Source organism: Orycteropus afer, unplaced genomic scaffold (assembly GCF_000298275.1).
Source record: "Orycteropus afer afer isolate SDZICR_OR568_19922 unplaced genomic scaffold, OryAfe1.0 scaffold00094, whole genome shotgun sequence".
NCBI lineage: Eukaryota > Metazoa > Chordata > Mammalia > Tubulidentata > Orycteropodidae > Orycteropus > Orycteropus afer.
This window is the reverse complement of record NW_006921681.1, coordinates 1,638,485-1,660,837: the sequence shown is the minus strand read 5'-3', so window position 1 is coordinate 1,660,837 and position 22,353 is coordinate 1,638,485. Positions and strand designations below refer to the sequence as shown.

The window sequence follows — 22,353 nt, the reverse complement described above, 5'->3', positions numbered from 1 at the left end:
ACATAGTCAAATGACTTTGCATAGTCAGTAAAACACAGATAAACATCTTTCTCATATTCTTTGCTTTCAGCCAACGCCAAGATCCATCTGACATCAGCACTGATATCCCTCATTCCATATCCTCTTCTGAATCCAGCTTGAATTTCTGAAAGTTCTCATCAATACATTGCTGCAACTGATTTTGAATTATCAAGTTTTGCAAAAACGGCAAGGAGGCCACATGTTCTGACCTCCTCTAATCCCACAAGAGGAAGACAGGATTACCAGCAGTAACCCAAGGCCTATTCCTGCCAGGCCAGACATGCTGCCTCCCTCCAGCCCTTTCACCAACCGTTCCTCCCAAAGCACCCACCACCTCTCTCCTGGGTTCGATAATTCGCTGCAGTGGCCACACAGAACTCACAGATTACGGGGTTTATTAGGGAAGCACCAGGCTACAACTCAAGTTCAGGAAGGACGCTCAGTCTCTCTCCCAGCCCACCGTCCCTCGGCCAACAGTCTCTCACAGTCTTTTTCCCAGCAGTGCTGGTCCCTCGGTGTCTTACTCAGCAATGTATGTCTCTTTCGTCTCTTTCTCAGCAGCACGTGTCTCTTTCAGGGGCACGTGTCTCTTTCGGCAGCACGTCTTCCTCAACCAGCAGTCAGAGAGTTTTCTGCCTCTAGGAGGCCTCCTTTTGAGCCCGGCAGGGTGGTCAAACTAGCCAATCATAGCATCAGAACTCTAAGCACCTGAGAGAGAGTGGGAACCTCCCAGAACATTGTTTTGTGCCACTCCCAACAGAAATACTCCAGGTGGACAACTTCAGCAATCAGGAGCTCCTCAATTGCCCATAGAAAATCCCACCTTGGAGTTTACAAAGACTTATGGGTAGAAAAGCCACACTAAGTAATTTACTACACCACAAGGTTTTATTTACATGTGATATTAATGATCTTGTTAGATAATTTCCATATTCTCTTGAATCACCTTTCCTTGGAATGGCCATAAACGGCTCCGTTATAGTTGATTGTCAAGGGAGCTGTCTTCCAAATTTCTTGGCATAAAAGAGTGAGCGCCTTCAGTGCTGTATCCATTTCTTGAAACATGTCAGTGGGTATTCCGTCAATTCCTGGAACCTTGTTTTATCCAATCCAGTTCCTTCAGTGCAGCCTCAACTTCTTCCTTCAATGCCATTGGCTCTTGATAACATGCCACCTCCTGAAATAGATGAACATCAGCCAATTCTTTATGGTACAGTGATTCCATGTATTCTTTCCGTCTTCTTTTGTTGCTTCCTGCATTGTTCAATATTATACCCATAGAATCCTTCAGTATTACAACTCAAGGCTTGAATTTTTTCTTCAGTTCTTTCAGCTTGAGAAATGCCAAGTGTATTGTTCCTTTTGGTTAAGATACTTTACTCTGTCTTCTCAAGCTACTCTTTGAAATCTTCTGTTCAGCTTTTTTATTTCATCATTTCTTCCATTCACTCTACATTCAAGAGCAAGTTCCAGAGTCTCTTCTGACATCCATTTTGGTCTTTTCTTTCCTGTCTTTTTAATGACTTTTTGCTTTCTTCATGTATGATGTTTTTGATGTCATACCACAACTCATCTGGTCTTTAGTCATTGGTGTTCTGTGCATCAAATCTATTTTTCAGATGGTTTCTAAATTCAAGTGGGATATAATCAAGGTTATGTTTTGGCTCTTGTGGACTTGTTTTAATTTTCTTTAGCTTTAACTTAAACTTGCATATGAGCAGTTGATGGTCTGTTCCACAGTCAGCTCCTGGCCTTGTCCTGACTGATGATAAGAGCATCTCCATGGCTTCTTTCCACAGATGTAGTTGATTTCATTCCTATGTCTTCCATCTGGTGAGGTCCATGTATATAGTTGCCATTTATGTTGTTGAAAAAAGGTACTTGCAATGGATAAGTCATTAATCTTGCAAAATTCTATCATGTAGCCTCCAGCGTTGTTTCTGTCACCAAGACCATGTTTTCCAACTACCAGTGCTGCTGCTTTGTTTCCAACTTTTGCATTCCAATCACCCATAATTATCAATACATATTGATTGTGTGTTTGGTCAATTTCAGACTACAGAAGTTGGTAAAAATCTTCAATTTCTTCATCGTTGGCTCCTGGCTGATACATAAATTTGCATAATAGTAGTATTAACTCATCTTCCTCTTAGGTATTATGGATATTATCAATGGCAATATTGCACTTCAAATTAGATCTTGAAATGTTCTTTTTGACGATGAATGCAACACCATTCCTCTTCAATTTGTCATTCTCAGCGTAGTAGACCATATGATTGTTTGATTAAAAATGGCCAGTACCAGTCCGTTTCAGCTCACTAATGCTTAAATTATTGATCTTTATGAACATTTCGTTTTTGATAACTTCCAGTTTTCCTAGATTCATACTTTGTATATTCCAGGTTCTAATTATTAATGGGTGTTTGCAACTGTTTCTTCTCATTTTGAGTTGTCACATTGCCACATCAGCAAATGAGTGTCCTGAAAGCTTTATTTTGTGTACGTCATTAAGGTCAGCTCTACTTTGAGGAGGCAGCTCTTCCCTAGTTGTATTTTGAGTGCCTTCCAGCCTGAGGGGCTCATCGTCCAGCACTATGTCAGACGGTGTTTCACTGCTATTCATCAAAGCGAGTCGGTTCTGACTCATAGCAACCCTCTGTACACAGAGTGAAACACCAGGACATCCTGACAGTCGTTGCCATGCTTAACCCCACTGTCGCACCTACTGTGCCAGTCTAGCTCACGGAGGGTTTCCTGTTTTTCGCTGACCCTCTGCTTTACCAGGCCTTCTCCTGGGATGGTCTCTACCAATAATATGTCCAAGGAACATAAGAGGAAGTCTCGTCATCCTCACTTCAGAGGGGAATTTTGGTTGTACTTCTTTCAACACATATGTGTTCATTCTGGCAGTCTATAGTACTTTAATATTCTTTGCCAACAGTATAATTCAGATGCATCAATTCTTCAGTCTTCCTTATTCGTTTTCCAGCTTTCTTATGAATGTGGGGTGAATGAAAATCGCATGGCTTGGGTCAGGCATACCCTAGTCATCCAAAGGGCATCTTTGCTTTTTACCACTTTGTTAAGGAGGTCTTTTGCAGCAGAATTGCCCAGTGTAACATGTCATTAGATTTCTTGACTGCTGCTTCCATGGGCGGTGATTAAAATGAAGTCCTTGACAACTTCAATCTTTTCTCTGTTTATCATGATGTTGCTTATTGATCAGTTGTGAGGATTTTTTGTTTTCTTTGTGTTGAGGTGGAATCCATATTGAAGGCTGTAGTCTTTGATCTTCATCAGTAAGTGCTTCAAGTCTCTTCCCTTTCTGCAAGCAAGGTTTTGTCATCTGTGTAAAGCAGATTGTTAATTACTCTTCCTCCAATCCTGATGTTCTTTTCTTCACATAGTCTGATGTACAGATTGAATAAGTATGATGAAAAGTTACAACCCTTTGAAATTAAGCATTCTGAAATTCCCATTCTTCAAAATGTTATCCATGATTTGTTATGATTCACACAGTCAAATGCCTTTGTGTAGTCAGTAAAAATGTAAACATCTTTCTTATATTCTCTGTTTTCAGCCAAGATCTATCTGATATCAGTAGTGATATCCCTCATTCCACATCCTCTTTCTGAATCCAAATTGAATTTGAGTGATATTTGCCTGTTTTTGTTGACTTTGTAAAGGCATTCGGCTGTATGGATCATAACAGATTATGGATAACATTGCAAAGAATGAGAATTCCAGAATACTTCATTGTGCTCATGCCAAACCTGTGCATAAACCAAGAGGCAGTCCTTCGAACAAAGCAAAGGGATACTGTGTGGTTTAAAATCAGAAAAGGTATATATCAAGGTTGCATCCTTTTACCATATTTATTCAATCTAGATGCCAAAGCAAATCTGAGAAGTGAACTATATGAAAGCAACCTGTGATACACAGATAAAACAACCTTGCTTGCTGAAAGTGAAGACTTGAAGCACTTATTGATGAAAATCAAAGACTACAACCTTCAGTATGGATTACACTTCAGTGTAAAGAAAACAAAAATCCTCACAACTGGATTCATATGCAATATCATTGTAAATGGAGAAAAGATTGAAGTAGTCAGGGTTCATTTTCCTTGGATCCACAGTCAATGCCCATGGAAGCAGTAGTCAAGAAATCGAATGACGTATACCATGGGCAGATGTGCTGCAAAAGTATTAAAAAACGAAGACGTCACCTTGAAGATGCATAAGGTATGCCTGACCCAACCCATGGTATTTTCAGTCGTTTCATATACATGCAAAAGCTGGACAGTGAATAAAGAAGACCAAAGAATTGATGTCTTTGAATTATAGTGTTGGTGAAGAAATTGAACTAGCTGCTAGAAGAACAAACAAATTTGTCTTGAGAGAAGTATAGCCAAAATGCTCCTTAGAAGGATGATGAGATTTTGTCTTACATACTTTGAACACGTTACCAGGAAAGGCCAGTCCCTGGATGACATCTTTTTTTTTTTTTTTTTTTAAGAGACTTTGTGTGTGTGTGTGTGTGATTTGGGTGAAAATTTACAGAGCAAATTCACTTTCCATACATCAGTTCACATACACTTTGTCTCATGACATTGACCACAATTTACCACAATGCAACAGCTCCCCTCTCACTTCCTCCCCATAGTTACCTTTTCCCTATGTCCATCCCTCCATGCACTCTTGCCCCCTGAGCTGTCTCCCTGTGCATAAACAGCTCTTCTTTCTCCCATGATTGTTCTCTCCAAGGAGTGTATCTACCTCAGGTAAATGACCAACTCATATGCCTGTCTTTTGTTTGGCTAGAAACCACAGGTGTGGGTTCAATTCCAGACCTGAAGGGCAGCTAGGGGCTATAGTCTCAGGGTTCCACCAGGCTCTATCGAACCAGCAAACCTGGTCCCCCCTCCCCCACTTTTTTTTCTCCACATGATTTTGAGTTTTGTTATACATTGTTCTCCCTCTCTATCAAGGACCTCCTACATAGATCCCCTTCCAAGTGGATGACAGTGGTAGCCGGGCACCATCTAGTTCTTCTGGTCTCATAGTCGTTATAGGCTGCAGATTGGATGGTGTACCAGTCTCTAGGACTGATTGTATCCATGGAGTTTTGGTTTTCTTCATTCTTCTTTACTCTGGACGAGGAGAGACCCATTGTTGCATCTAGATGGCAGCTTGCAAGCTTTTAAGATCCCAGTTGCTACTTGCCAAAGTAGGAGGTGGAACAATGTTTTGTATAGTATGTTATGCCAATTGAGCTTGATGTCCCCTGCGACTATGGTCCCAAGCCCACAGGTTCAACTGCTTGGTCCCACAGCCTTGCCCCTTGTCAGCTCTACTATACACCTGAGAATTCTGATCATTCACATACACTTATAGGACCATTGTCTGCCAACCCTCTACATGTTCTTGGATATACTCCCCACTTCATAGACAGACGTAATAGTTCAGCCTGTCCACCCATCTATGTACCCGTATATCCACGTTTGCCTTCACTGACAATGCAGTACTGTATGTGCAAAAAGGTTCATCTTTGTTGTCTGTACCTCCCATATAGCTATGTCTTTCTCTTCCTCAGTGCCACCATATTGGTCACTCACATTTGGTACATTGCCCTTCTCATCACCCAAATCAATACTTATCTCTTATCTATCTAACAATGTTCCCTCTCCTCCCCTCCCACCCCTGGTAACCAACAAAGAAAATTTCCTTCCGTAGATAAACCTTTCCTTGACTTTTTCAGTAACGGACTAATACAATATTTGCCTGGATGACATCTTGCTTAGTAGAGTAAAACCAACCAAATCAAACTCACTGCTGTCAAGTCAGATCCGACTCATAGTGACCCCTCCTTGGGCTTCCAAGGCAGTATCACTACGAAGTAGATTGCCCAGTCTTCCTTCCAAGGAATGGTTGGTGGGTTTGAACCACCAGCATTCTCGTTAGCAGTCACATGCCTTAGGCACTGAGCAATCAGAGCACCTTAGAGTCAGCAAAAAAGAGGAAAACCCTCAACAAGATAGATTGACACAGTGGCTTGCAACAATGGGCTCACACATAGCAATGATTGTGAGGATGTTGCAGGACAGAGCAGTGTTTTTTTTTCTGTTTTTAAATTATGCTTTGGGTGCAAATTTACAAAGCAGATTTGTTTTACATTCAACAGTTCATGCACATTTGATTTCACGCCTGATTACAATCCCCAACCATAAAAAAAAAAAAAACTCTCCTCCCTGTGACTGCCCCCTCCCTGTGCCCTTCTTATCTCTTCATTCCTATCAGTCCATCTATCTTTCTATGTGAATGCTACCCCTCTGATGTCTCATGGTTGATTGCTCTAAGGGGTGCATCTCCCTGGGGTAGGTGGGTACATCTTGGACAGGGCAGTGTTTTGTTCTGCTGTATGTAGGGTCACTGAGTCAGAACTGACTCAAGGGCATCTAACAACAACAACAACCAGGGTTAACTTATGAGTGGGGCATTTCATAGTCCAGAGAGTTGATGACCCAGTAGGGCTGTAGTTTATGGGTTGGAATAAATGCTTAAAAGGTGTTCTCTTCAGCTACTTCATATTGTGTAATTTGGCTCCTTAAGTCATTTGAGTCTTATAAATTTGTGGGGTTTATTGAGTAGTTCCCAACTTGAGAAACTGAGAAAATCAGATTTTGACCATTTTTTGTATATTTTTATTACTCTGTCCTGATTGGCTAAATATAGTGGGAGATGGGGGATGAGGTCCCTAGGGAGTCCAGTTAGTATAGAAGGAAAAAAAAAATGCCTTATGCTGTAGATTCAGATGTAGCTTCAGAAGGACGAAGATCTCAGTTGACTATCTGTAGCTGCCGGATTGATGCTATGATTTTTCAGTAGTATCATCTTTGTAGGAGCTCTGGTGGCGTAGTGCCTAAGGCACTTAACTTGATGTCCCTTGATGGTTCAAACCCACCAGCCACTCCTCAGAAGGAAGGTTGGGCAATCTACTTCTGTAGTGATATCACCTTGGAAACCCAAGGAGGGGTCGCTATGAGTCGGGTCCAACTCCACGGCACAACAACAACAACAACAACATCTTTGTGTTCAAAGAATTACACATAACTGCATTATTGTTGTCTTTTTTTTATAAACTTTTAGCAGAGTTAAGTACTTAGAACAGGTAGCCTGCCACCTGTTTGTGTACGCCCTTGAGCTAAGACTATATTTTTTAGTTTCAAATGTTTTTTTTAGAAATAATAAGACTATTTGATGACACATGAAAATTATATAAAACTTGGATTTTAGTATCCATGAATAAAATTTTATTGGACACCCATAACACTCATTCATTTACATATTATGTATAACTGCTTTTGTGCTACAACAGCAAAGTTGAATAATTTTGAAGGTACTCATCCACGAGGCCTACATTACTTACTGTCTGGCCCTTTACAGAAAAAAGTTTGCTGACACCTGCTGTAGAAAAATAATGTGCTGTGGGCTAGTAGCAGAGGAAATAAACATAATACTTTAAAATTTTTGCCATTTGGACTTAATAGCAGAGGTTACTTTTATTTGAAAAAAATGAATGCTAACTCAGTAACAGTTGAATAATAATAGGACATGAAACTGCTTGTTCATTTAGAAATTGTTGAAAATGTAACTCATTTGATTTATCCAATTTTATTTGTATTCATCCTTTTGCTACATGTGTTTGATCCATTGTCAAAATTCAGATCTGACTTTTATTCCTCTCAAGCTTTTGACTTCTTATTGTGTAAAACACTTTATCTGAAAAGTGGAAATGAATTATAAGTTGCAGCCAAACCTATTTTTGGCACGTCGAGTAGAAATCCATCTAGTTCTGATATTGTGAACTAGATGACTATATCTTCAAGAGGTTATTTCGTTGAGAAGGAAAAAGAAAAGGTATCCAAACCACTCTCTAAAATGTTAAGAAATGATCTTATATGCTCAAAATCACTTGGTCAGTCCTTGTCTCAAGCACTTTTAATTTCATTTCATCAAGTGTGGCTGGCACTTTAGCCTAACATTTCTGCTCAGCTCACGCTGTTTTGGTCCAGTCATTTTCCATAGACTTGGGTCAACACCAGGGGCTGTAGAGTCTCAGAACTCCCCAGCTTATTGGGACTTCTCCTTATTGTGAGCTTCTGTTAAGACAACAGAATGGTTGAAAACGTGATGACTTGAGAAATATTTTTCAACTTTTCAAGGTATCTAGTGAATCAGTTGGGAGCTCTGGTAGCATAGTGGCTAAGGCACTTGACTGCTAACCAGAAGGCTGGCAGTTCAAACCCACCAGCCACTCCTCGGAAGGAAGGTTGGGCAATCCTACTTCCGTAGTGATACTGCCTCGGAAACCCAAGGAGGGGTCGCTATGAGTCGGGGCCCACTCGACGGCACATAACAACTAACAACAACAGTGAATCAGTTGATTGTCAGGGTGAGACTGCAGTGCAATGAATTGCTTTAATATATCTTTTCTAGTCTGGTCTCTTAAATCCCACAAAATGATTGGCTGGGACTGTGCATATAAGTTGCCTGTGGTCTACCTAAGGGGATTCATCAGTTTTGCCATCCCACTAGGCTGAAGAGAGCCAATCTTACAGAGGGGTAAGGGGTCCTCACTACGAGGAAGAAGAACCTAGAGCAGAGTGTGTCCTTTGCATTCAGGATCCCTGCACTGAGGACTCCTAGCCCCAGGACACAATGAGAGCGATACCATTTGCCCAAGCAGGGCAGAGACTGAGAGTGAGGCCTGCCTTGTCTACAGGCATGGCCAGGAAGAAGCTGAGAGGCTGGAAGCTGTCCTGATTGGTGAACTATATCCTGTCTCCTGAGTTGTTACTTTAAAGTTGATCCTGATCTGTTCCTTCCTAACCAAGCTCAATGCCCTTGAGTCAGTTCTCATTCATAGCAATCCTATAGGACAGAGTAGAACTGCCCCATAGTGTTTCCATGGCTATAAATCTTTAGATAAGCAGACTTCCATATCCCTATAAACCCCATAATTGTGAGTATAGTCTGTGAGTTCTGCGTGGCCATGCAACAGATTATCATATCCAGCCAAGAAGTAATGAGTGCCTTGGGAGGGACAACTGGTGTCAGAACTGGGAGAGAGTGATGGAGAGTGGAGGTATGTTTAATGTCCACCTCATAGGAATCAACTTTGGACTGATGCTGATTCTAATCTCTCTGCCTGAATTTAGAGGACTTCTGACGCTGCCTCACTTCAAAGTTTAAAACAAATATTTATTATTTAAATATTTAAAGCCCTATTTAACATCTCTCTGCAAGTTTTATCTAATATGATTAGACAAATAATAAAAGACATATAGAATTCTCATTATTTGTATATAATTGCCTGCCTTTAAAAAATCAGCCAAAACCTACCAAGACTTATAAGTGAATTGGTTAAGGTGGCCGTTTATAAAATATATACACATAATCAGTATTTTCCGCCATTGCTCTAGGTGAACTAAACCATCATCGTCTCTTGTGCTCTTGAGTGTGGAGTATTGTAAGAACCTTTCCTAATTGTTCTTCGTGTTTCCATCTTTGCCTGTACACAGCACCCAGAACTTGTGAAATGTAGGTCACCTCATGACATATCTGCTCAGAGCACTCAGCTAGCTTTGCCTGTCATTCAGCAAAAGCCAGAGTCCTTATGGTAGCATGTAAACAGGGGGACTATATCATTCATCATTCAGACTAGGGCATTTTTGAGAGCAAAAGGGATGCTTTAAATAATTAAAATCAAATAAGTTTTTGAAAAATGTTGGTATCTCTCTCCCTCTCTCTCTCTCTCTCTCCCCCCCTCCCTCCCTTCTTCCCTCCCTCCCTCTCTCCTTCCCTCTCTCTCTCTTTCTTTCTCTCCATGCTTTATTATATTGGAAAACTTGTAAAATGGCTTATTCAAAAGCTATTTTTAAAAATAAAACCCATTGCCGTTGAGTTGATTCTGACTGCTAGTGACCCTGTAGCACGGAGTAGAACTGTCCCATAGTAGGGTTTCCAAGCCTGTAAATCTTTACAGAAGCAGGCTGCCATACTCTGGAGCGGCTGGTGGGATCAAACCACTGACTTTTTTGGTTAGCAGCCAAGTGCTTTAATTACTGCCACCAAGACTTCTTTTTCAAAAATAAACTGATTTCTTTTTTTTTTTTTAAAAAAGTATACTTATTTATATTAAAACAGCTTTTTTAAATTGTATTGATTGTGTGGACATTAAAAGCATAAGCAGAATCATTATTTGTGTCATAATCACTTACATTAATCAGTTTATTAGTCCTATCTGCCCTGAATACCATGTGTTTGGGTTCTGTGTTGCTACATACATAACAAACCACTCCAAAACTTGGTGGCTTGCAACAGCAAGTTTTTGTCACTCACAGTTCTGTGGGTTGAGTGGACTCAGCTAGACAGTTCTCACTTGGAGTCTTACCATGTTGCTGACTCTGCTGGATGGATGTCAGAGATAGCTTCTGCATTCATGTGTCTTCAAGCCTCGCCTGGCTTCCTTCTCTCTCTCGTTCTCTCTCTCTCTCTCTCTCTTTCTCTCTCTCCCTCTCTCACCCTCTCTCCCTCTCTGTCTCTCTCCCTCTCTCCCCCCACCCTCTCTCTCTCCATATACAGCCTCCACTATCTTGCCTGGGCTTCCTCACAACATAGCAACCTCAGGGTAGTTGTACATATTAGCTAACTGCCCACAGAATGTCCACAGAAAGAAACCCAGACAGAAGCTGCAGGGCTTCTTAAGACCTGGCCTTAGAAATCTGTGCCATCATGTCTACTGCATTCTGTTGGACAAAAGCAAGTCTCAGGGCTAGTTCAAAGTCAAGGATAGAGGTGTACATAAGGGTGTGAGTAACAGTGGGAGTGATTTATTGGAGGGCCTTCTTGGAATCCAAGCTTTCAAACTCTGTCACTGGTGTTTTTCTGAAGGGTTATTTTCAGTGTTTCGTTTTTTCTTTCATTAAATTGCCTGCTATCTTCAAAAAAGTTGCATTTTATAGTTACTAAATTTAAAATTGTTGACACATTTCATAGATCCTTCTTTGTATGTCATAGTATTCTTAACTGAGAAAATATACTCAACTCTAAAACAAACTCACTGCCATGGAATTGGATCTGGCTCATAGTGACCCCTCCTTGGGTTTCCGAAGCAGTATCTCTACGGAAGTAGATTGCCCAATCTTCCTTCTGAGGAGTGGCTAGTGGGTTTGAACCGCCACCCTTCTGGTTAGCAGTCAAATACCTTAGGCACTGTACCACCAGAGCACCTGAAAATATACTATCAATTCTCAATTGCTTTATATTAGAATGTATAAATATTTTGGCCCAAATATTTTCACAGTTCCTGTGTTTTCATCTCCAGAGTGTTTCTTTGAGAATGTTTTTATAAGTTGTCTTTACTTAGGATCTTTTGAATGTTTTGTCAAATATAGATGATATAAAACTGTAAGCCTATCAATTTCATTCCATTCTAGGGCAGAATATAAATGTAACCAGTTAAAAATGACAACTCCATCAAGAGTTTTAAGCATAAATTGAGATATTTCAAAATGCCATTATGAGATTTCAAAATTAAATCTTATATACCATTTAGCCCTTATTCGATTTTTCTCTCCTTAAGAGAAATTTCAGAGTGTTTCTGATTACAATCTCTATTTTCAGTGATTGAAATTTTCTAAATAGTTTAAAGGCTGTAGGATTTTTGTTTTGCACTCCCTTTGTTAAATACCCAACTGATTGTGCAGCCAAAATTTATGTAAAAAACTTAAGTTCATTACCATTCCAGGACCCTGAGATTGACTGAAAACATAGTTCTGCAAAGGCTTAAATATTTCTAATATATAGTTTCACATGTCTTATAATGTTGCATATTTTTTTTATATTCAGCATTCATTTCACCATAAAAATTTATTAGTCTGTTACTTTGTGAATGTACATAGTATTTGTAAATGTTGACATTTACAGCTTTTTTTGGTAAGTAAACATGTCACAGCTTGTTTTGACACATTATGTTTGTACTACAACTAATTCTAAGAATAGTTCTGCTCCATGGATTTCTTGGCTTAATAAATTGAGTATTTTTTGTTTTGTTTTGTTTTTGTTTGTTTTGTTTTTTTACCAGGATACTATACAAAAATTTGTATTTGAGTGTCAATACATACATACAGAAAGAACAGCTTAACATGGAGTGACTAACTTTTTAACTGAATTTACAGAAGCACTTATAGTAATGTCAGTGTTTCACCTTCAACAGAAATGAAACAATTATTAGGGGTAACTGAACTGATTGTGTGTTCAGAGCATCTGAGGACTCTATGAAACTGGCATCATTAACAGTTGTGATATCCTTCTGCTTAGAGCCAGCACATCAGCAGCCACTGCTCTTTCACTTAAGCATGAAAAAGCCTTGGCATTGAAAATGAGCAAAATTAATTTAGAAGAACTACCTTTTGATCACTCGTAAGGAAGATGGGGCAATCTACTTCCATAGTGATACTGCCTCAGAAACCCAAGGAGGGGTCGCTATGAGTCGGGTCCGACTCCACGGCACAAAACAACGACATCATCTTTTGATCTAAATGAAAAGTCATGTTTAACAAAGTTATATGCACATATACTTTCTGCAGTTACAGCCTCATTTTTGGGCACAGTCTTCTTAAAAGAACTACTAACTGTTGAAGAAGATGCTGATGCTTCTTTCGCAGACCTGAGATTTTTAATCCTCATGTGGTTAAAGTTAGCATTAGGGATGGTCAGTGTTGAAAACATTTTATGCAAGTTACAAGGTTATCATCAACTTTCTGGGAAGATGGAAATTTAGTACTTAAATTTGTCAATAAACATATGCTATGTTTAATTTCATTTCTGCCTAAAAGATTTACTGCAAAATAAGAAACATTAACAAGCAATAAAAAAAATTGTTGTAAATTTATGTCAGGAATTGGCAGAGCAGCCCATGGGCCAAGTTCAGCCTGTTGCTTTTTTATGTTCAGCCTGTTAGCCAAGCATGGCTTTTACATTTTTAAATGGTTGGGAGCGTGGGGGTCAAAAAAAGAATATTTTGTTAGATGTTAAAACTATTTGAAATTCAGATTTTAGTGTCCATGAAGAAAGTTTTATTGATACACCCCACCCATTTGTTCCCTATTGTCTGGCTGTTTTCACACTGCAACAGCAGAGTTGAGTACTTCTGACAGAGATTGTATGGCTCACAAAGCCTAAAATTTTTGCTGTGGCCCTTTACAGAAAAAGCTTACCAGCCCCCTGATTTATACCATTCAGTAGATGACAAACATCACTGTGACAAGAGTGCTCAGACTACTACATTCCACTGCAAGGTTGTTCCACCTCTATCCTGAACATGGCTATATAGCAAATTGGCTCAAAAAATAATGAATTATCACTGATAAGTACAGTGTTCCTTTAAAAATTGCCTCTTTGAGACCATATGGTCAACAATTAATTTAAAACAGGAATGAGAATGTACTGCAGCAGGGAAACTAGATTAATGGAAACAGAACAACCAGAACGGAAATAATGAGAATGTTCATACATTGTGAAGAATGTAACCAGTGTCCCAGAACAACTTGTGTAGAAATTGTTTGATGGGAACCTAAACTGCTGTGTAGAACCTTCACCAAAAACACAGTAAAATATTATTTAAAGAAAAAAGACAAACCCCCCCAAGCTGTTCTTGGGGTGATGGAAATGTTCTGTATCTTGATTCCAGAGGTTGTTTCATGTGTGTATATGTTTGTCAAAACTCAATGAATTGTGCTCTTCAAGTGAGTACAGCTTATTATTCATAAATTAAACTTCAGTAAAGTTAAATTTGAAAATGAGCCATAGAGAATTTAATGAAAATGTGTGTATATGTGGTCATGTTTTCACATATTAACTTAAGATACATGCCCATTTGAAAAGTCTTTGGAATATAAAAGAAAATAGTAAAATTGATTTTCTGAATAAAGAGCATTTTCAGTCAGTACAGTTTCAGTTTACTGTTTGTTGAGAGAATAGGTCTGTTTCTCACAACTTAATTCTCAAATTAATTTTAGAAGGTGGACCAACTCTTAAATCCCCCGCTTACTGATCATTTAATTTTGTTTGCACTTCTGCATCTTTGGAGGTATTTTTCTGTTTTACAAGTTTTAAGGTAGCTTTGTGGTGTGGGCATGTTTAGAGGAAAATATTTAATTTATGTAGCTAGTTTCTGGTGGCTTTCTGCATCTGGGGGTTAAATCCAGAGATAATCTGCTTAGACTCATGAAATGCACCTTGTTCCCTGAAACCAGACTGTGTAGATTTCATTTCTTTTTCTCACTTGTCTTTGGATGTCATTCCCCTGGAGACATGACTGGGTCAAAGGAGCCTTTCTGGCTCTGAAATTGTGGTTCTCTGCAGCCTGGCTTCAAACTGTGACTTTCACGCTTTGTAGCTTCATCACACAGTGTCCTACCTGAGCCCAGTGAACCATGAAGTCAGATGACTGGTGCAATTAAGCTACGATGGCTTTTTAAACGTACTATTGTCTTTCCTTGTACAAATACCACTCCCTCATGCTGACTGCTTGCTTTTCTCCCCTAGGGAACCATCAGCGTTGGAGTAGATGCCACTGACCTTTTTGATCGTTATGAGGAGGAATATGAAGATGTCTCTGGAAGTGGCTTTCCACAGATTGAAATTAACAAAATGCACATCTCCCAGTCCATCGAGGTAGAGAACACAAACACCTTTGAGTACAGCCGGCTGAGTTAATGAAGCACGGCCCACTAGCAGCTGGAATGAGAGCGCCTACTCGGGGGTTTCTCATCTTTATTTATGAAAGGATGCAATTAGCAAGTTAAAAAAAAAGAAGGAAGTCTGCAGTCACCGCCTGGTTTGTTACTGCTTTCTGACACGTCAGCCAGCATGAGTAGCAGGGGGGGCCACTTAGCTCCCAGTGTCCATGGGTCTTGCCAGTTAGAAAGTGCTAATGGTCCAGGAGAAGTAGAAGCCCAAGGTCATAGTGATTTATTTCAGGAGGGAACACAGAGCTCTGGATAATTCTAGGAAGTGGCTTTAGCATTAAGCGTACTTTGTTGTGTGCTGAAAGGCTGTATCTACAGCATTTCTGCTTCCTGAACCCTGGCATCACCAAAATGTCATCTTTCTGCCCATTATTTGGATGTGAGGATATCAGGCCATTTTATTAAGGGTCATAGTAGGTCTCTGCCTCCTCAGGTCATGTATTTATTTTAAAACATATCAACCTGGAACATGGAGTCCTAACTCGGGGACACTTGCCCACTCTTGGAGCTCCCAGAGTTGGCTAATGAAGCCAAGGGAAGGTATTTAGCCCCTTCCTTCATGCTGGTTGCCAGCAACCTCTGGAGAGGGCCAGACATCCCACAGTGGGGAGCACCTGGCACAGTCTCTGGGCATTTGATACCATTGGGTACACTGAGACCCACATTCAGCCCCATGTTTCCCTGTGGTATTTATGTTTTCCCACAAAACTTTTGCAAAACATGTAACCTTGGTAGCCACGTGCAGTTCACATTAGTAAAATGAGAGAAAAGTAAAGCACTTGCAGTAAGTAGTCATCGCTGCACATTCTGAAGTGTGGGGTCATCTGCACTTTGGGCCCTGACTGACCATACATTCATTAGGCTGCTGTTGTTGGAGCCCTCATTGCTTTGTTCTGTTTGTTACCAGCAGATAATATTTTCTAGGCATACCTTTTTTTTTTCTTTTTTTTAAAAAACCTTTTACTATGATTTGGGTGAAAGTTTACATAGCAAATTTGTTTTCCCTTCAACAGTTCATACACATTTCGTTTCATGACATTGATGGCAATCCCCACAGTGTAACAGCTCTCTTCCCATGTCCTCCCTGTGGTTACCTTTCTCCTGTGTCCTTCTTTCCTATGCATTCCTGCCCTCTGAGCCTTCTCCCTGCACACATGCTGCCCTTCTGATCTCCTGTGATTGATTATTCTAAGGAATGCACCTCCCTGGTGTAATTGTTCAGCATGTAGGCCTGCCTTTCATTTGCTGAAAGTTAAGCCACGGGAATAAGTTCAGTTCCAGGCCTAAAAAGTGGCTAGGGGCCATACTCTTAGGTGTTTCACCAGTCTCTATCAGACCAGTAACCCTGATCTTTTTTATGATTTTTCTAGGCACCCTTGACAGCTACAGACACAGCCATCCTCTCTGGAAACCTCTCGACCCAGAATGGGAATGGAGGGGGTTCCATTAACTTCGCGCTCCGACGAGTCACTTCTGCAAAGGGCTGGGGAGAGGTAATCTTGCCGCCTGGCCAGGCTTTGTCTCATCCCTTGTAAAACCTGGTTCTGAACACTTATACTGAAAGAGCTGGCCTGCAAAGTGACCTGAGGACAGCCACATGAATGTGTAGCAGGGTTCTCAGGGCCAAGCTTCTATAAGCTGACTGAGCCCAAGAGAAGAATATGCCTCTTATCTGAGGAGTCCTAGCTGCCAGACTGTTTCAGGTTAGGATAGAAACACTAAATTTCCCTTGAGACCCTGACTTCCAGAAGGCCATCCTCAAAAAACTCAACATCTTTGTTCGCTTCAAGCAGAAGCCTGTGGGCTGAGCCCTTTCCCCACACAAGGCTGGGGATGGTTTCAGTGTTCTGGTCCGGTGAATGGTGGTCATTCAGTTCTGTCGAGCAAATTGAGCTGTATCAAATTAACATTGAAACGTTGCCTTGAAAGTCACCCAGCTTAGTAAATGAGGCAGCCAAGTTGGCTGCAGACGCCAAGGCTGTATGCATACAGAACTGCTGACAGGCTTCACCACCAGGCCCAGGAGAGCCATCTCCAGTCACCTGTGAGACCTGCAGCTGGGGAAGCAGAGCAGAATGAGAGGCAAAGAAAGCCTGTGCCCCAGGGAGGGAAGGGGTGCACCTGACTGCAGCCAGCCCTCTGTAGATAGCAGCTCTAATGTGAGGCGGGGCCCCAGTACCCAAGCCTCCCCTCCTGACCTGAGCCCTGAACGAGCAGAGGGGTTCCTGAGGCTGGGAGAGGGGAGCAGGCAAGCAGTGTTTCATGTGGAGGGGCTCCTTTCTTAGACTTGCATCACTGAAATCTAGGCCTCCTCTGCATCTTTGGAACAGGCAGCTCCTTTGGGCAAAGGTTAAGATGACATAAGAGTCCTTCTCCTCCTCCTCCCCCTACTTTTAAGAGTCTGGCCAGGCCATGGCATTGAATTAAGCCAAGGAACTGTACCCAGAGGTACAGACCTGCAACTGGGTTGCTATGAGGTAAAAACACCATTAATGCTTTTTTTTTTTTTTTTAAACAGTTAGAATTTGGAGCTGGAGATCTCCAGGGGCCTTTATTTGGTCTAAAGCTCTTCCGTAACCTCACACCAAGATGGTAAATATAAGAGAGCTGTGCGTTGATGGTCTGTTGATTTAGGAGAGTGGGACCCCATGTTTGTCAAGGTGCATTTAGTTACGGGGTCTGCCCTGCAATGTCGCTGTGGATGCTTATGGGAAGCCAGAGCATGGGGAGGTGTGCCCAGGGTGGGAGGGCATCTGGAGTCCTGTGCGCACCACTCTATAAGCTGCACTTTCCTCAGATGGGGTTGACATTCCTGTCCTGCTTATCTCATGGTTGCTGGGAGGACCAGGAGACACCGGAAAGAAAGTGCCTTCATGGGGAAGTTGGTCAGCAGTGCTCAGATGATGACTGAATGTGGCCCTCTGTTTAAGTTCCTGAAAAGGGGCTTTGTTAAGCATGAAGCAGCTTGTCTGACCGTGTGACAATGTGCTGAGGCTTTGAACCATGGCAGCCTCTGTGTCCCTCTATTCCCACAGTAATGTCACACTCCCACTTTCTCTCCTAGAACATAGAAGCATACTTACTCCCCATTCCAGGAGTCTGTGTGAGCTCAGATAAAAGAATTGGGTGGAAGACAAAATAAAACTTCTTTATTCTAGGAAAAACAAAAATATAGCTAACAGAGTCCTAGAATGGGGTATATGTTTGGGAAAAAAATTATTTCCCTTCCAACTGAACAGCTACCTGCGTGTCTGCAGGACTGTGCAAGGTGAGGCAGACCCATCCCTGCCTTCCAGGCTTGTAGGTCTGTCCATAGGGCATGGAGTAGGCACCAAGGCAAGTCGACAGGCCACTCCATAGGAGGAGGAGGTGACTATTGTCAGAAAAGGAACTCAGGAGGCCCATTTGGGGGAAGACTTACCTGTTACAGTTCTTCCAGGCAGGTGTGCTAGACATCCCAGGTGTTGGTGATCACCTGGTCACTGGCTAGACCACAGTTTTGTAGGCTTTGCTCTAGTGGGTCTGGGAAGGAGACAGGGATTTAAATTCTAACAAGAATTTGAGGTGATACAGTATATAAAGTGCTATTTTCTAATCTTGTCTGCTTCACTTGTTACCTCTGATGCTAACAGAACAGGTCCCCTCACCTGCCCTGCTAACTGAATCACCTGTGAGTGAGAGTCAAGCACCCCAAGTGACTGATAAGATCAGACAGGATTAGGAGACACTTGGTTCTTGTTGAGCCTCATAAGGTGTCTGTCCATTGGTGGTCACCGTGGGTCTCAGGCTGGCCATTGGCTTTTACAGGTTTGGAGGTTGAACTTGTCATAGTACATTATCAGACTTGAGAATGCAAATTTATAAACAAGGGGGACAATTTGTAAACAAGAATACCAGTTTATTAACTTTCAGTAGCCAGAGTAATTGTGTCTGCTACTCAGGCTCCCTAGCTCTATGGCCAGGTGGTTCTGACCCAACTGGTCATGGGAAGAGTGCTTGGTGTGCATGGGATCAGTTCCGGGAAGGCAGGCAGCCCCGTTGAAGGGTTCACTCACGTTCCTGTTGCATGACTGCTGCTGGTCTTCCCGGCTGAGGTAGGGCCTGTCTCAGACAGTGTTGGATAAAACATCATAAATCTTATTCCGTAATAAAACAGGGGTCACATTTTTTTATATTTTGACCTTGAAATTCTAGGGGTGACTTTGATCTCTTCTGCCTTCCTGCCTTCCCTGGCCCCAGTGTGCCTTAAGCAGAGAAAGGCAGCAATTATGAGAGAAATGAGGGAAACTGTTGGGTTGGGGGTCCTGTGAAGAGTAAGAGGGTCTGTTCTTCATTCATTTGGCCACATGAAGCTTCTAGAGGTCTGTGAGTAAAGGCGTGATAATGATCAGAGCTGCCTTTTTTTTTAAATGGCAAAAGCATCACCTTTCGAGTCTAGAAAGGTGGCAGAGAGACAGAATTCCAGACATTGGAGCAAGTTAGTTAATGCTGGCGTTTATAAAAAGCCAGCTGATCATTCCTTTTAACACCAGAAGCTGAGTGCTGTAAATGATACTGAAATGAATACCTCTTTTTAACCAGAAGGTGGTGCTGCACTCCCTCAGAAACAGGCTTCAGAGGCCCTGGCGAGGAGCTAGTTCACTGTTGATTCACTGTTGTAGCTTTTCATTCTCTCCATCAATATAGTACCCAACCGAACTATTGGCAGATTTAAAAAAAAATAATAAAAGATGTACTGCTGTCTTGGTCTCCACCCAGAAATTCTGTTCTAATTGGTTTGATGTGGGTGCTGGCAAAGGGGTTCTCAAACTTTGTTGCACATTAGAATCCCTTGGTGAAATTTAAAACAGCAGGTCCATATAACCCCTAAGACTCATTAAAGCACAATGTCCGCAGGTAGGAGCCAGTCATCAATATTTTTTAGATTATTTGGGTGATTCCAAGTACAGCAAAGTTTAGGAACCACTGCCCTGGACCACTTTTTTTCAAACCCTCCCAGTGATTTTGATGTACACCAGGATTAAATCCATTAGTTCAGGAAGCTGACATTTAGGGGCTTCTGCTTGTAGCTAAAGTTAGACCGGGAGGGGTTGAGAAGTGCAATTAGCAGGGAAGCTCACTGAAAAGATACGGCAATGTCACTGCCTGCTGCTTTCCCCTTCCTATGGATGGAGGCTGGCTGAACTCCTGCCTTTGCTTGTTGGGAATTGGCCTAGGGACTACTGGAAGTGACAGTGAGCAAGTCCTGAGCCTGGCTGAGAGGACAGTTCAGCAAAGGACAGCCGAGAGCCATGTGTCATCCAAGGCCCTTTGTCTGTGTGCCCCTCTAGCTTTGTTACAACAAACTGTGCCCTGCAGTTCTCATCCCGGGGGATCAGGCCTGGCCTTACCACTGTCCTCGCAAGGAACCTGGACAAGAACACCGTGGGCTACCTGCAGTGGCGATGGGGAATCCAGTCGGCCATGAACACAAGTATCGTACGGGACACCAAGACCAGCCACTTCACGGTAGCCCTGCAAGTGAGGATTGTGCTCCCTGGGAGGATCCGGTGCTGTGGGCAGCACTCAGTGTGCTTGTAGCTCTTGCCCTTGCTGAGGGGCAGGTTCTGAGGATGTCACACTCAGCCTGATCTGCTGGAAGTTTGTGCATTTATTGAATGTTAAGATGTGTTTGGTCTCGGGCTCCTGTGGTGGCTGCATTCAGATGCCCATGAAGCAACATGCCATTGTCACATCTGATTGGGAGAAACCCAGGAATCAGGGTGGGAGCCCTGGTTGGTAAAGGGAATCCCAAAGCAAAATTATGCTCTCAGATGCCATGGAAGCCAAGTGGGTGCTATGAATAAGTGGGGGTGGGCCAGCTGGGAGCCCCAGCCTACTGAGAGGGACAGACACTGTCAGCCATGGCCACTGCCACCATGTAGGAATATCAGTTCAGTGTGCAGAATTTTCTTTGTCATGAGAAGCTAGAAAGCTTTTATGTGAAATTTGGCCACAAATGTTTTACACACTTGGTGAGGCCACCAGGTTGTAGCCCTGCCTTGAACACACATCTGAGGAGGAGGCACAGCCCTGTGGGGAAGGCAGCTGCCCATGCCCCACAGAGAGGCTGGAGTACCTGCCACACACCCTGTTTACCTTTGTCTCCTCAGCTGGGAATCCCTCACTCCTTCGCACTGATCAGCTACCAGCACAAGTTCCAGGATGATGACCAGACTCGAGTGAAAGGATCTTTGAAGTAAGTCCTGGCCTGACTCACATGGACACACACTGGGCTTTTGTAGGGCTGAGAGTGGAACCATTCGGTATAAGATGCCCTCCCGTGTTCATCTTTTCGTGTGTGTGACATCTCTTAAGTGCCTCCTGTTACCTGGCAGTGGGGATTTAATTACCACACAGGTCCAGTATTTGAGCAACGCAGAGGTTAGTGGAAGCCCTCTCCCAGGGGTGTCTCTGTCAGCTGACTGAAGGCACTATTCACGAATTTACTCCTCCCTCTGGGTGGAGGAAGGAAGGGATGGAAACCCAGCCTGTGTGGTTAAGTGGCAATTGCCCATGGTGAATGGAAGGGGTACACACGCTGAGGAGCCTTCCTGTGCCTCACTGCTGGTCTGCTGTCACAGGGCAGGCTTCTTTGGGACAGTGGTGGAGTACGGAGCAGAGAGGAAGATCTCCAGGCACAGCGTGTTAGGTGCTGCTGTTAGCGTTGGTGTCCCACAAGGTGTTTCTCTCAAAGTCAAGTAAGTTGAACTTGGATCTTTTTGACCTCACACTGTCTGGCAACTTCTGACTCAGCTAGGCTTAACCAAAGTGAAGGCTGAAATAGCCTTGGCTTTGTGATTTTTTTTTTTTTAAAGCTATAGTTGCTGCTGCCTTTGGTGTGTAAATAAATGTAAGAGTCTAGAAACCCCACATGCAGTCACTGAGGAAGTCAGAGCTTCTGCTGGCATGTCTGCCAGCCCCTGTGTCTCTGACATGCTCTCACGATGGACAGACCTACGGCCAGCCTCTGCACTGACTTCTGGGTGCCCACCCCCTCTCACATGTGTATATCCCGTCGGCGATTGTTTCCATCAGCACACGGACCCCTCCTCACCTCCTAGCTGCTGCCCCTCTCCTTTCCTTTAGAGATTCATTCTGTAAGAGCTGTCTGTTTTGTCTTCCCTCCTGTTTCTCTGTTTTCTCTAAATCTACTCCAGTTGGTTTCTGCCCCAGCCCTCCCCCAGAAGCTGCTTTCCTCAGAGTTGTCAGCACGGCCCACTCCCTCACACTGCAGATCCAGTGGGAAATGTGTAGTCTCCATCTTGCTTGATTGCCATAGTGTTTTACTTGATTGATCATTCCCTCTTGCCTTTCTTCACAGATCCCATGACACCACCCTCTTTGTTGTTGTTGTTAAGTGCCGTCGAGTCGTTTCCGACTCATAGTGACCCCATACACAGCAGAACGAAACACTGCCCAATCCCGCGCCAGCCCCACAATCCCTGCTATACTTGATCCCATCATCGCAGCCACCGTGT

At 42.6% G+C, this 22,353-nt stretch overlaps 1 protein-coding gene across 1 annotated transcript in view; it reads left to right on the top strand.

Annotated features, from left to right (window-relative positions):
• Nucleotides 1–22,353, top strand: part of DNAJC11 (DnaJ heat shock protein family (Hsp40) member C11) — a 94,325-nt gene that overhangs the window by 55,234 nt on the left and 16,738 nt on the right. The window contains exons 5-10 of the mRNA XM_007942588.2: nt 14,631–14,759; nt 16,204–16,326; nt 17,352–17,425; nt 20,164–20,353; nt 20,986–21,071; nt 21,457–21,573. Coding sequence (XP_007940779.1) covers nt 14,631–14,759; nt 16,204–16,326; nt 17,352–17,425; nt 20,164–20,353; nt 20,986–21,071; nt 21,457–21,573 — 719 coding nt within the window. The remainder of the gene's footprint in view (nt 1–14,630; nt 14,760–16,203; nt 16,327–17,351; nt 17,426–20,163; nt 20,354–20,985; nt 21,072–21,456; nt 21,574–22,353) is intronic.